The sequence below is a fragment of the Lutra lutra genome, chromosome 10 (genome assembly GCF_902655055.1).
Source record: "Lutra lutra chromosome 10, mLutLut1.2, whole genome shotgun sequence".
Lineage (NCBI taxonomy): Eukaryota > Metazoa > Chordata > Mammalia > Carnivora > Mustelidae > Lutra > Lutra lutra.
This window is the reverse complement of record NC_062287.1, coordinates 56,966,976-56,982,532: the sequence shown is the minus strand read 5'-3', so window position 1 is coordinate 56,982,532 and position 15,557 is coordinate 56,966,976. Positions and strand designations below refer to the sequence as shown.

General features: G+C 42.0%; 1 protein-coding gene across 1 annotated transcript in view; it reads right to left on the bottom strand.

Annotated features, from left to right (window-relative positions):
- The window catches only part of FCHSD2 (FCH and double SH3 domains 2), a 297,456-nt gene extending 283,743 nt beyond the window's left edge, over window positions 1-13,713 (bottom strand). The window contains exons 1-2 of the mRNA XM_047690735.1: window positions 13,559-13,713; window positions 11,746-11,843 (exon numbers count right to left, since the gene is read on the bottom strand). Of these exons, the coding sequence (XP_047546691.1) occupies window positions 11,746-11,843; window positions 13,559-13,579 (119 nt within the window). The 5' untranslated portion in view covers window positions 13,580-13,713. The remainder of the gene's footprint in view (window positions 1-11,745; window positions 11,844-13,558) is intronic.
- Between the last annotated feature and the right edge of the window lie 1,844 nt (window positions 13,714-15,557).

The following is a 15,557-nucleotide window of genomic DNA, read 5'->3' as shown; positions in this document are numbered from 1 at the left end:
CAGCTGAAAATGCAAGAGAAGAAAAGGCAGTACTAAAAAATATTCAATTTGCTCAATACAGCTAAGGAAACTATTACATAAAATACCTCTACAGCAAAACAGAAAACAATTCCCCCATGAAAGAAGTTGGCTTATAATGCAAAATACATTTTACCACAGAAACATTTCAAAATAGGACTATATTTAAAAATTTTTATTTAAAATATTTGAAAATATGACTATAATGTAAAACCTTTGGATAAAGTGAGCTAAAATAAAATTTGAGGCTGGACAGAAATCTAACCACTTAATACGTGTACTTGTTTCAGAATTAAAAAAAAAATCCACAACGCAGAAAGAAACACAGTAATACACAGAGCCTGTTTCCCCAACTCTGAACTATAATCAGCTGAAGATCTGTCATTCTAAGAAAAGAAGTTTATAAATCGAGTATTCTTAAATTTGTACATACTAGAAATAAACTGCAAAGCCTGTTAATATAAAAATACATAAAACTAACTTCACTAAAAATTAATTAAAAGCCAAATGTTTAGCAATTCTGAATCACCTAATTTTAGTCTTCAGAGTAGGTAAAATTCACGTGACTCAAAATTCAAAACATAAAAAAATGGTATGTAATAAAAAGTCTCTGCCTCTTGCCCCCATTCTCCAACCACCAAAGAGGGAAAAACAAGTACCACTAAAATATAATCAAGAAGTATAACTCTCCCAGTTGTTTCCTGTGGAACCACAGACATGGTAACACTTTCCCTAACACCAGAAATAACATTTTCTTTTTGAACTGGGATTATGTCAAATTTCACAAAACAGAAAACATCTGGATAACAAGAGATGTGAATGCAAAAAAAAAAAAAAGAAAAAGAAATCAAATGGAATTTTATTTTTTTTTTAAGATTTTTTATTTATTTGTCAGAGAGAGAGGGAGAGAGAGCAAGCACAGGCAGACAGAATGGCAGGCAGAGGCAGAGGGAGAAGCAGGCTCCCTGATGAGCAAGGAGCCCGATGTGGGACTCGATCCCAGGACGCTGGGATCATGACCTGAGCCGAAGGCAGTTGCTTAACCAACTGAGCCACCCAGGTGTCCCTCAAATGGAATTTTAAAATAAAGCATACCAAGAAATACTGTGAAGACAAAATAAGATGAAATAAAACTATCAGCTAAGGTTCTATTCAGTCCTGACCAACACATGACAGGAAATCTGCAGCAATGGAACAAAAGACGAGGTTACAAGTTTCTGTGCCTAGTTCCCAGATTAGTCACTGAAGAATGGACAGCACAAACCATACTTAGAAACTAACTCCTGCTTATGCATCACATCATTCCTGAAGGCTGACACCAATGAAACAGAATGGGATTTGTGAAATTCAAATGAACATTCAAAAAATTTACAAAGAAAAACATAAACTTACCACCACAGGCTTCCTCAAGTACTTTATATTTTCAAGACTGAATTGCCAATCTTCAATTATTAAGGGGCAAATTATTCAGCTAGGAGTAATTCTAGCTCTTATTTCTCCTTCTCTAATTTCAGTTTAGCCACTTCACTACTTATTAATGCTTTCACCTGAGAAGTAAAAGAAGTTCAGCAAAACCACAACTGCCTGGAGGCCCTTGGGCCACCATTTCTCTAAATTATCAGAAGACCATAAATGGTTAGATTTTTAACCACTCCTGCGTTGCTAAGAGGAGAATACTAAGAGGCCACTGGCCTATTGGGCCATTACCTACGGCAAATATAAAAACCTACTCCTGACCTATGCCTCTGAATTCAAAAGAAGTTGGTAGGAGGGCATACAAGTGTTTTCTAAGGAATTCCTTACTCCAGCTTTATCTTTCACAATTAAACCCCAACACATTTTTTACACTTTTATGGGAAACACTAGAAGTAACTTAGAAATTGGTCCCTATGGCAAAAAGGGCAAAACAGTAATGTGGAAAAAGCCATATCACTGCCACCAAAAACTTATTTCTTGCTGGCAAAGACCACCTCTCCAAGAATATAATCATATTCCCAGCCTCCTTTGCAACTAGCCACGCAGAGGCAGATGAGCCAAACTCAGCCAATAAGATACGAAGTCAAGTCTATTGAGATAATTTCTGGTAGAAATTATCTTCTCAGAGGAAAGAGGAGAAGAAGAGAGGGAAAATTTGCATTAAAGATAAACTGCCCTTCCCTCCTCTTCCTCTGCTAAACACTGTTGTATAAGATCATCATGCTTGGAATTGCATAAGTCATACAGCAATTATGAGAAGAATCATAACCAACACACAGAAAAATAGAAGGTACCAAGGACTAATGAACTTAGTGAAGGAAATTCTTTTTTTTTTTTTTAAGATTTTTATTTATTTATTTGACAGACAGATCACAAGTAGGCAGAGAGGCAGGCAGAGAGAGAGAGAGGAGGAAGCAGGCTCCCCACTGAGCAGAGAGCCCGTTGCGGGGCTCAATCCCAGGACCCTGAGATCATGACCTGAGCCGAAGGCAGAGGCTTTAACCCACTGAGCCACCCAGGTGCCCCGTGAAGGAAATTCTTAATATTACTTGAATAATTTATCTTTAAGGCTCATTGCATTTTTTTTTTAAGATTTTGTTTATTTGACAGAGAGAGATCACAAGTAGACAGAGAGGCAGGCAGAGAGAGAGAGAGAGAGAGAGAGAGAAGCAGGCTCCCTGCTGAGCAGAGAACCCGATGCGGGACTCGATCCCAGGACCCTGAGATCATGACCTGAGCCGAAGGCAGCGGCTTAACCCACTGAGCCACCCAGGCGCCCAAGGCTCATTGCATTTTTAACTCACCAGTTAACTCTTTAGGGGATAAGTCAGTCACAGACCATAATTCTGAATTGGTGTTCTGAATTACTTAACATAATCACAATCCACGAAAGACAATTATCATATGATCTCTCTGATATGAGGAAGTTGAGATGCAATGTTGGGGATTTGGGGGGTAGGAAAAGAATAAATGAAACAAGATGGGATCGGAGGCAGACAAACCTTAAGAGACTCTTAATCTCAAAACAGAGGGTTGGAGAGGGGGGAGCAGTTATAGACATTGGGGAAGGTATGTGCTATGGTGAGTGCTGTGAAGTGTGTAAACCTGACTATTCACAGACCTGTACCCCTGGGGCTAATAGATTATATGTTAATAAAAAAATAAAAATGTATAAAAAAATAATAATCACAATCCGCATGCATTCACTGAGCATCTATTATGTCACTATACAAGAGAGCTTTTATATGCATTACTTTGTTTCAATTACCAAAATAACCCCATAAGATATTATAATTATTACCATTTTACAGATAAGAGACATGAGGCTCAGAGAAGTTTAAATGACTTGTGGTGATTTAGGGTCAAAGTCACACAGTTAATAAGAGATTAAGACTAGGATTCATCCCCCAGTTGCATGCCTCTTAAGCTAGTTCTCTGTTCAAATCTATAAATCTATAAATCATTAAACAAATTCTCCTGCAGTGGTTTGCAATAGCCATCCCAACCAGAACCAAGTCTTCATATTTTAGGAGCACATAAGGATCTATGAACAATGGCTTATGAGTTCATAAACCATTAAAGAGCAATAGGAAAAGGTATTGTTAAAACCCTGACTCTTTCAAGTAGGCATTGGTCTGTGACAAAAAGTTTTAGTAAACAGATTCTTTCAAACTGTATTTCCCTATTTCCTCCTCTGCCTAGTTTGTACCTCCTACTCTTAGTCTTAGTCTCCCCCCTCCAGAACTGACCATAATGTAGAAGTATATATTTAAAATATAAATTCATTTAGTCAGTTAAAATTCCATGTTATCCTTTCATTTTAAAATCAGGTAATCTTTTTTTTCCCTCTCATTCAAAGAAATGTTAAGTGCAGTCCTATTTTATCTTTTTCCATGCAGTCCTATTTTTAAAAGTTCTCCCCTCATGATTTATATCATTATAAGTTCTCATCTGAAAGAATACTGGGGCACCGGGGTGACTCAGTCAGCTAAGCGTCCAACTCTTGATTTTGGCTCAGATCATGATCTCAGGGTTGTGAGATCAAGCCCTGAATCAGGCTCCATGCCCAGCTTAAGATTCACCCTCTCCCCGAAACATATGAGACTCTTTATCATAGGAAATAAACTGAGGGTTGCTGGAGGGGAGAGGGGTAGGGGGATGTGAGTACTGGGTGAGGGCACGTAATGTAATGAGCACTGGGTATTATATAAACTGATTGGGACGCCTGGGTGGCTCAGTGGGTTAAGCCACTGCCTTCGGCTCAGGTCATGATCTCAGGGTCCTGGGATCGAGCCCCGCATCGGGCTCTCTGCTCAGCAGGAGGCCTGCTTCCGTTCCTCTCTCTCTGCCTGCCTCTCTGCCTACTTGTGATCTCTCTCTGTCAAATAAATAAATAAAATCTTTAAAAAAAAAAAAAAGACTGGGGCGCCTGGGTGGCTCAGTGGGTTAAGCCGCTGCCTTCGGCTCAGGTCATGATCTCAGGGTCCTGGGATCGAGTCCCGCATCGGGCTCTCTGCTCAGCAAGAAGCCTGCTTCCCTCTCTCTCTCTCTGCCTGCCTCTCCATCTACTTGTGATCTCTCTCTGTCAAATAAATAAATAAAATCTTTAAAAAAAAAAAAAAAAAAAAAAAAAAAAAAGACTGATTAATCACTGAATTCTACCTCTGTAACTTAAAAAAGGTTCTCTTTCTCCCTCTCCCCCTCCCTCCTTCTAAAAAGTAAATTTTAAAATTTTTAAAGAAAGGAAGAACACTGAATTGAGAAGCAATTTACAATTTTTGCATGAATGAAAATAGACCCAGGTCCAGTATCTGATTAGATACTTCCAGTTTTCATCATATCAAAAACATTGATTCTAAGACACATTATATTCCACTAAGAAAAAATGCTGCCAACTAAATTGATACAATACCCTACCACTTATAATTTTTATTTATACTTATTGAAAGAGTGCTTTTAAACTTATTTAGTCAGATTTTTTAGGATATATACTCTTGTGCATGATTTTAAAAAGATAAACTGATGCATAAACTGGTCACACTCAGGAGTCAAGCTCTTCTGAACCACTGTTCTGAATCATTGATACCTATATTTTTCCACACAATATCATCCTCTGCACCATCAAAAGCCCAGCTGACCCAACATTTGTATTCCAACCATTAACTGTGGGATTTTCTTTCAAGCCTGCCAATAGGTACTCAAATTCTTTTTTTTTTTTAAAGATTTTATTTATTTATTTGACAGAGAGAGAGAGATCACAAGCAGGCAGAGAGAGAGGAGGAAGCAGGCTCCCTGCTGAGCAGAGAGCCCGACGCCGGGCTCGATCCCAGGACCGTGAGATCAGGACCCGAGCCAAAGGCAGCGGCTTAACCCACTGAGCCACCCTGGCGCCCCAGGTATTCAAATTCTATACATGAAGAGACACTGACAACTACATCAAAGCCAAAACCAACTCTAAGATGTATCTGGATTTCAGAAGAATGTAAAAACAAAAACAAAAAAAACTGTGCTTCTTAGAATTAATGAAACACAAAAACCTCTACTGTTACCTTGAATAAGACAACATCCCTCTTCCCAGGCTCTAATTTCCACTAACAATAGCAGCTACCAATGCTGAAGATCTACCATGCTAAGCATTTCATGTATCTCATTTAACTTTTATAGAAAAGCAAAAAAGGTAGGTACTAACCTTATTTTACATATATGAAATATGAGGCTCACAGAACCTTAGTAACTTGTCCAAGATTACCCAACTAATAAGTGGCAGAGTTGGGTTTCGATCTCTGGTCTACCTTCAAAGTCCTTATCCTTTCCACTGCTTCAGTAACTCAAAATTTAATGCATGTCTGAATCACTTCAGGTGATTCTTCCAGAGTGGGAAAAATATAGTAAATACTGTATATATTTGCAAATCAAATAACTTACATATATAGACATACATATACATGTACATAAAGAACTCTTATAATGCAATAAGACAAATAACCCAATTTTAAAATGGGCAAAAGATCTGAATAGACATTTCTCCAAAGATATACAAATGGCTAAAATAAACACATGAAAAAATGCTCAATAACACAGACTATTAGAGAATTGCAAATAAAAGCCACAACAATACCACTTCGCACCCATTAGGATGGCTATAACCAAAAGACAGACAATAATAAGCATCGGCAATGATGTAGAGAAACTGGAACCTCCATAACATGACGGCTAGTGGGAATATAAAATGGTGGAGCCACTTTGGAAATCAGTTTAAAAGTTCCTCAAAAAGTTAAACAGAGTTACCATATGACCCAGCAATTCCACTACCAGATTCATACTCAAGATAAATGAAAACATAAGTCCACACAAAAATTTGTATATGAATGTTCAAGGGAATATTATTCATAACAGCCAAAAAATTATCAACTGATAAGTAGGTTATTAAATGTGGTGGTACATCCATCCAACAAAGTATTATTCAGCAATAAAGAGGAATGAAGTACTGATGCTATAACATGGATGAACCTTCAAAATATTATGCTAAGTAAAAGCCAGTCACAGAAGACCACACACTGTATTATTTCATTTTTACAGATTCCATTTCTATAGAAAAAGAAAGTAATTGCTTAAGGGTAGAGAAAATTATGGAAGTGACTGCTAATCAGTACAGAGTTTCTTTTTGGGGAAGCAAAATGTTCTCAAGTTTAAGTGTTGATGGTCATACAATCCCATGAATATACTAAAAACTTTAAATAGGTTAGTTGCATGGTATATAAATTATATATCAATACAATATAACTTTTTTAAAAAACAGTCTAGACCAGATTACTTCTAAGGCTCCCTTCTAGACATAACAGTCTCTGAGACAATGAAAAAAATTCTCAGAGCATCCATAAATAGTCAAGAATCGAATCCCCAGTGAGTCCCACAAACTTACAGTTTATAGAAGGTAACATAGTATAGTAATTCCTCACTTGAGGTCACTAGACCTCCAGGTTTCTACAAAGAAAAGACAGGTGCTTTTTAAGATAGTTTCCATTTTTCAGAACATCTGTGAGAAATCATACACTCAGCCTTCTCTGAGGTAAAGTTTCAAGTATCTTTGCCTTTGTCTGGATTCATGTTAGTAGTTTTAAAATACTGATTCAAAGCTGATTGACAGCCTGATGTATGAAAAGTTAAAAGAAAAAAAATTATTAGTTAAAATGTACTATTTGATAGGCAAAATGTTTCAAGAAATGGGACTTATGATGATTTCCTTGATTAAAAGCTTGGATAATACAGAGAGATGGGATAGTGCACTAGACTAGAAGTTAGAGAAATAGCATTTTTTTTCTCACTATGATTCACTTCATCTCTCTGTGCCTCAGTTTCCATTTTCATTGACAAACATGACAGTGTTTAACTGACTCTAAAATTCTATGGTTTTTCCAAATTATATAATGACCTAAAAATGTCTGCTAAGAAGGTAGTTCTTTATATTCAGGATCCCTGCAAAGAACTTTCTTTATTGACTCTAGTTAGTACATCATAAGAATAAACAATATGAAATATATAATATTAATAAATAATATATAGGCTGTAGTATTTAGAAACTTATACATGGTTTTAGAAAGCAAAGAGAGAAAAAATAATAATAATAAACTAAAAAGAAAGTAAAGTTTCCTTGTCTATTGCTGACAGCAAAAGTCAACAGGAAACACTTCAGTATAAAATCTCCCCAAAGCATGGAATGTCCCTGATTAACAACAAATGAGTTATCTTTCATTCTCAAATTTTACTCCCAACACACCAGCTTCCAAATACATCTCTGGAACAAATGAACTGAAGCAGGGGAGGAGAGCAAAGGAAAAATACTGTATCATAACTGGTTTCCTCCCTTCAAAATTCCAGAAGATGAGAAGGGGGAGAAGGAAGTGGAAACCAGCCATAACCCAGCATGAAATTGTCTATTTACAGTTTAATACACTACATCTCCTATTACATCTCCTACTTACAGCTTAATAATTATTGTGGTCTTTTAATTTTTCGCTCTTTTTAAAGTAATAAAAATTTTTCTCTGCCTACTAGTAATTTCTTTATATTAAGAAAAGCTATTTGCACTTTTTTTGAGTGAATTCACACTAACCTAAATTGAGCATAATACTGGTTAAGGCATTGGTGAGAAGGACTACTATTTGTGGGGTTTGGGGGAGGAAGGGGATGGGACCCTCAAAAAAAGAAAAACAAAGGCACCTGGCTGGTTCAGTCCGTATAGCATGCAACTCCTGATTTCCAGGTTTTGAGTTCAAGTACCACACTGGGGGTAAAAAGTACTTTTAAAAAAGGTGGGGGGGTGGGGACAACAAGCAAGATCTTTTACAAGATAATACATATAAAAACTTTAAGTTCAGAGATTGCTAATGAATTTTTTTTAAAGATTTTATTTATTTGACAGATAGAGATCACATGTAGGCAGAGAGGCAGGCAGAGAGAGAGGAAGAAGCAGGCTCCCCGCTGAGCAAAGAGCCAGACATGGGGCTCGATCCCAGGACCCTGAGATCATGACCTGAGCTAAAGGCAGAGGCTTCAACCCACTAAGCCACCCAGGCGGCCTTTGCTAATGAATTTTTAAATGTCATTCTACTTGCTAGGACAGACCAAAAAAGCCAAACTACCCCCTTTCTCAAGCAACTAAAGTTATTATGAACATCAAGGGTATGCAATTTTCAACTTCCAATTCAATATTATCATTGAAAAAAAAATCAGAAACATAAATTCACCTATTAGGAGGTAATACAGTATTCTGATCACAACTACATAGGAGTGAAGGAATTCACTGAAATAACTTAATATAGGGGCGCCTGAATGGCTCAGTGGGTTACAGCCTCTGCCTTCCGCTCTGGTCATGGTCCTGGAGTCCTGGGATCGAGCGCCACATCGGGCTCTCTGCTCGGCCGGGAACCTGCTTCCTCCTCTCTCTCTCTGCCTGCCTCTCTGCCTACTTGTGATCTCTGTCAAAGAAATAAATAAAATCTTTAAAAAAAAAAAAGAAAGAAAGAAAGAATTTAATATAAAAGAACGTATATCATTTGAATAAAGAATCTACTAATTCGTGGAACACTAACAATCTATGTATTTATATATTATATGTAAATATAGATATACTCAACATCAAATAGTACAATGTTTTAAAGTGCCCACATGAATCAAAGTACAACACAAGCCCAACAGACAACACTCTAGCACCCTACAAACAGAACAATAAAACATTTCACCTAAAAACAAGTAAGGTACACTTAAAGATAGCCAGTTACATTCACTAAACAATTCTGCCAGCCTAAACAAAGAGTACAAAGACACAAAACTGAATTAAGACTTACCCCCTGACTTCAAGGAATTCACCTGAGGGGGGAAGCCAAAAGCGTGTGCAAAATCAAAATCCTCTGAGATCACAGAGATCAACAAACTTGCAAACTTAGTGGCAACCAGAATTTGCCAGGTGAAAAAGTGGGAGGAAGGGTATTAACGGGCAAAGAGAATGGTGTATTTAAAGGAATGAATGTACAGAGCACAATTAGATAACCAGAAGTCCTGAGTGGCCAAGGCAAGGGGAATAAGAAGGAAGGATGAATAAGCATGAAATGGCAGTAATTACATCAGGAAAGGAAGCTCGTGGCTAGGTTGCAGAGTGTTATATATGCTACAACAAGGTGTGTAGTCTTTATCTGGGAGGCCATAGAGAACAGAGGATATAATAAACAATGTTTTTAGAAACCTAACTGGTGGGTCACCTGGGTGGCTCCATCGGTTAAGCTTCTGCCTTCAGCTCAGGTCATGATCTCAGGGTCCTGAGATTGAGCCCCATGTCAGGCTCCCTGCTCAGCAGGGAGTCTGCTTATCCCTCTCCCTCTGCTCCTTCCCCCTGCACCTGCATGTGCACACTCTCTCTCAAATAAATAAAATCTTAAAAAAAGAAAAGGAAAGGAAAGAAAGCTAGCTGGTGACAATGTGGAAGACAGACTTTAAAGAAGAGATTGAGGCGTAGAAGATATGAGAACACTACTGCAATAGTTGGGATATTATTGCAATAAGGCAAGTGAAATGTGATGGCATCAGCAATACTACAAACAAATAAATAACAGGAGCAGAACAACCTATATCAATTTAGCAGTGATTGTGTGTCCCCATACTTGACCATAAGCTCTGGTACTAAGGTATAGGCAGGAAGGGAAAAAAAGAAAAGAATGTAAACAAGAAGTCTTAGAAGATATAATCACAGGGTTTAATGACCACTGACCTTCCATACCCCAGAGAAGCCTCACTTACTAATTTGGCCTTATAAAACTGCTTCCAAAAATTTATTACTTTCTTCATCTGGAGATTGCTACTACAATACCATATTTCACTTAATAGATGTTTAAAACTTATTTATTTTTATTTTTTTTTAAAGATTTTATTTATTTATTTGACAGGGGTCACAAGTAGGCAGAGAGGCAGGCAGATTGGGGGGCTCCCCGCTGAGCAGAGAGCTAGATGCGGGGCTCAATCCCAGAACCCTGAGATCATGACCTGCGCCAAAGGCAGAGGCTTAACCCACTGAGCCAGCCAGGTGCCCCAAAACTTAATTTTTAACCTTACGAAGAGCTTCAGGTATTTTGCACAGGAATTATTTAAGTCTAAAAATTCCCCTGTGGCCACATGAAAAACAAAAAGAAACTAATGCAGAATTAAAATAGAATACTTCCCAGTGAGAAAACAATGATCTTAGTATATTCAAGTTTGGATAAGACTAAATTTATATGCCCTAGTTAGAAACCCTGAACAGACAGGAGAAATAGTCACAAGTAGTACCTAAATTAAATATGGGGCAGGAAAAAGGGAGCTCTTTAAATTAAAATGTTTGGGCTCCAAACAATTCAACTATCCAAACACATAATTTTATTATAACAACACACAGATCATAGTTTTCATGAAGTCAACATGAGGTTATGCACCACAGGAGAAACAGGCAACAGATAAAGCTTATAGACCCAATGCCAATTTGATAAATGTGTTACTAAAGGGAAATAAGAATTGTAGCCACTCTGTTTCAACATGCAACTTATCTTCTATCCTTTATAAAAATATATTTGTTGAGCTGTCAATTTGTATTACAGGATTGTTAAAAGAGTGGTATTTCTTTCAGTAAAATGAGTCATGCTTCCCTCTATAAAGATACTGATTTTCACAACGCTGGCAAGATGGCTTATTTATTTAGAATTGTCTTGATTACGAATACAGGTAACTTTAATGACAAAATATGATAAACATATTTCCCACTAAATTTAATGTTCAAAGACAAAATTGTATTTGTCATGTTCTAACAAATAGTGCCAGTGTACAATAGTCTGAGGTTGACAGGCTCACCCCCAGATATTAACTATTAACCAGAGGTGTCAGTTTAAAAAAATCTCTGTGAAATCATTAAGGTCAGTAAATGTTACAATTCAGTGGAAAGATTATTTAAATAAGAATTTTTACTTTAATAATTATAATTTAATAATTCTTAAGAGCCTTGTTTTTTCATGATAGTATGTGTAGATTATAGGTTCCACCACTAAAGGGAAAAAAAAAAGTTTGTATTGCGTTAGTTCCAGTTATAATTCCTAGCTGAGTCAAAGCTCTAACAGCATTAAAGCAGGAAATCCAAAAGGAAATTCCATCATCAGTTCCTGGGGCTTGGTAACTCAATGGTTCTTTGAAACAAAGATATAAAAGTTCTTATACTATTTACTATAACCTTACCTCATATCTTCAAGTAAATCACATTCTGCTTGATGTTTGGCTTGAAGTTTTGTCATCTGCTCAACTTGAGTGTTTTTCAGTTCTTGTGTAACTTTCACCTAAAATATACCATATATTATGAAGGCCTTAACTGCAACTTTAAAAACAAAGTCATTACTTAAGCAAAATACTTAACAGCTGTCAGAATATATACCTCTTGCTCATTTCTCCCCTAAAGGCCATAAATCCATTACTAGTTACCTAATTTTGTTTCCTGAGGACACAATGAGAAATCTAGCCAAATATCCTGAGAGAGGGTAAATGAAAGTAAAAGAGTATAAAAATTACAGATTAAAGAAATGCAAAATAAACTGCCAGTTATTCCTTTTCATGCACAAGCTTAATACATAGGTAGCAGTCTTCTTAGAGTTTTAAGAGCCTGTCTTCTATTTCTTCCAAAAAAGATTCAAAGATCTCAACCACCAGGAGAGGTGAGCTGAGTATAGATGGCAGACGTGAGTATAGGAATGTCTAATATACAATGGCCAAAATTTACACAATCATGAAATTATATGCATAAATTGACTACATAAATCATCCCATAATGGCTGCGAGAAAGCACAGTCTCAGGATGCCAGCTCGCTGACAGCGCATCAAATCACAATCTCTTTCTCACAAAGGAGAAAGCAAAAGTGACCTTCCAGCATATGCAGTGCTTTTAAGCGACCCCAGCAAGCCGGTCCCCGTGGCGGCTCCACTTCAAACAGAACAGCAAATGCAAGCTGTCCAGTGCCTCGCCAGCCAGGCCCGGACCCCAGGGTTCCAGGTTTCAGTGGGCCTGGAATCCCTGCCGCCGCCGTGGAGCCGGGCTAACCGGGAGGGGTGAAAGAAAAAAGAGTCACTTAACTGGAGAAACACGGGTTAAGAAAGAGAAAAAGAAGAAGCAGACGCGAGCGAGTTAGGCATTCAGCAAATGTTTGCCCACGAGGGGAGGACAGAACAGCATTCTCCACCCAATGCCCAGGGTAGACACTCAGTAACCATCTGCAGAATTAAAAAGACAAGGACACAGCCTCAGCCCTTGAGAACGCTGGGGAAGAGGGCAGCGAAACAGTTCTCGAAGGGCGCAGCGGGGGGAGCCGCTGACACGCCGAGAGCACCCGTCACTCCCACCCCAAGCCCAGATCGCAGTGCACACGCCACGCACCGCCCGGTTCTCGCTCTCCGGGGACAGCACCAGCCTCCTGGCCCCCTAGCTGGAGGGGCGGGGCTGGACCAGGGGTGGGTGGGGGGAAGGCTTAATTTCTTGTTTTCCCCTGGGGTGGGGGGCGGTGACTAGTCCAACTTCTTTTCGGCCGCCCCGTGGGAAAGGCAGGCCGAACCTTACCGCTAGGCTGGAAACAAATTCCCTGAAAATGATCAAATGGGCAAGGGTGGCAACAAGCAGACGGAGGGCTCAAACCTGGCGAAGACTAAACAATCACACAAGCACAGGCTCTGAAAAGCTGCAGGGGCTCCCCGCCTCCCCTCGGTGCAGCCCCGAGAATGCACTTTGCAGCGAGCAGCACTGCCATGCGCGCGCACACATACAAATGCACACCCGAAACTCCTGTGAAATGTATGGGGGTCTCCCGTGCGGTGGAAGGGACGAGCCCCGGCAGCCCCTTCATCAGAAAGGCACCTCATCCGCGTGGCCCCCTACTGAAGCCAGCGGCAACTCGGTGACAAGCCCGAGACGACGGCGGTCACGGCCCCTTGCGGAAAGGGGGAGGGGGCGCCGCGTCCCTTGTACACATCCCTCCCAAACCGCAAAGCCCCCCAACTGCACCCTCACCTTCCTCGGCGGCGGCTGCATGATGCTGAAGGGACATCAATCCTCCCCCCGACGGCGGCGTCAGCTCGGACGAGGAGATAGGGGGCCGTGAGGAGGGGAGGCCCGGCAAGCGTGTGTTTGTGTGTGTGCGTGTGCAAGGAGAACCTGAGAACGAGGACTCGCCCGGCAGGGAGCAAGGCAAGGCCGGCAGGCAGCTGGAGGACCCGGGTCGGACCGCGAGTGTGAAGAGAAGGAGGAGGAGCGCCGGGAAGGCCTGGGGCTCCGTCGGCCCGGGGGGTGTGTGAGGGAAGGAGGCGGAGACCGAGAGGGGGCGGGGGCCCGGGAGCTGGGGTGCAGGGTCTCCGAGCTCGCCGAAGGGCTCTCGAGCAGCAGCGTTGTCCCGTTCCCCGCCCGCCGGCGCCGCAGCTCCTCGCAGACGCGGCCTCCCGCCCCCACTCGAGCAGCCCAGCCCTCGCTGGGCCCAACGCCCCCGCCCGGCCCGGGAAGGTGGAAGGCGGTGCCGCGCTCTCCGCTTCAGCTCCTCCACTCCGGCCGCGGGAATTTCCGGCCCCACCGTGTGGCGCAGCGCCCCGCTCCGGCGGCAGAGGGGACAACACAGTCCAAAGCGGGGTTCCAGGGGCTGGGCCACGCTGGAGGGAGGGAGCGTGGCCGCGGCGCGGGGCTTCGGATCTCGGCGGGGGACGTGGGGGAACTAACGGATCCGTCGGCGAATAGGAGGGGTAGAAACGCTAGAGGAGCGCGAAAATTCCCCCGTTGTCTCCGAGAGTGGCACGTTCCAAACGCCTCCTGTCCTCCCTCCCCCACACCGAGAGCCAGACGGGGGCTTCACGCGCGCCTTCCCGCCAGCCGACCGGGCGCGCGCCTCCGATCGGGGCCGCGCACGTGGGCGGGAGAGGACTCTGCGCCGACGCACGCGCACAAGCCGCCCCCGCCTCCGGCCGGCTTTTGGGCTGCAGTGCTTTTGTGTGTGTCTGTGTGTTGGGGTGGGGGGACGACACTCAGAGTGAAGTTTTTACTGTACGCGAAGGGTAGCATGCCTGTGACAGCAGGAGAGTTCCACTTCTTTCCAACACCCGTCTCTGGCGAGCGAATGCGCTGGCCAGATAGCCAAGCGTGAGGGGGCGAGCATCGACAAGTTCTTCCTCAGCGGGCCACAGGTGCCCACTGCTGCGGTGCCGGGCAGGGGGGCATCTCGTGGCCTCGCAGAGAAGAAAACGGCTCTCTGCTACAGGGCATTCTCGTCAAAGAGCACGGACTCTGTGCTGGAGGGGAACCGTGAGGTCGTTAAGATCAGAATCCCCAATTCACAGATGGAGAGGCTAGTGCCCATAGGAGAGACTTTTCACACAGCAAGACTAGACTCTGCGTCACGAAGGGCTCTGTGGGTCTTCAAACAAAAAACCGTGCAGATGATAACCATGAAGAAAAGTAGAGGAGGCAGCAAGGGCAACAGAGGAAGCTCTTGTCTTCTGGGTGTCAGTCCACTCTGTGCCTCTGACTGAGTGAGATCTGCCTTCCTCTGTCACTGGGGCCGTTCATCCGGGCAGCCCCCTCCACCTACGTTCCCGCCCTGTCCAGACAGGGGTTTCAGCCTCCCTTGGGGGTCCTTAGAAAAATGAAAATAACTCTTCCAGAGCCACGTGGATGTGCGGAGGATGAACTAGATCGCCTCAGTTTTATCAGAAGCTGGGGTCCCAGACAACTGTTCTCAGAAGCGTAGTCAGGCAAAAGAAGAAAGTCACTGAGGTCTGGAGAGACCCAAGTATCTTGCCTGAGGCCACAAGTGGCCAAAAATTGGGAAGATGGGACTCGAATCCAGGTTGTTCACCTCAGATTATTTAGATTCTTGTACAGGAAGGTGATAGAATCAGAGCTATGCATGAGTCAGGTGTAGGAACTAGGAGATCAGGCTTGTTTTTTCTAGTTTCCTTGAGGCTATTCAAAAGTCAACCCTTCACCAGAGCCCGCAGTCACTATCAGGGAAGGCCTGGGGCAATGG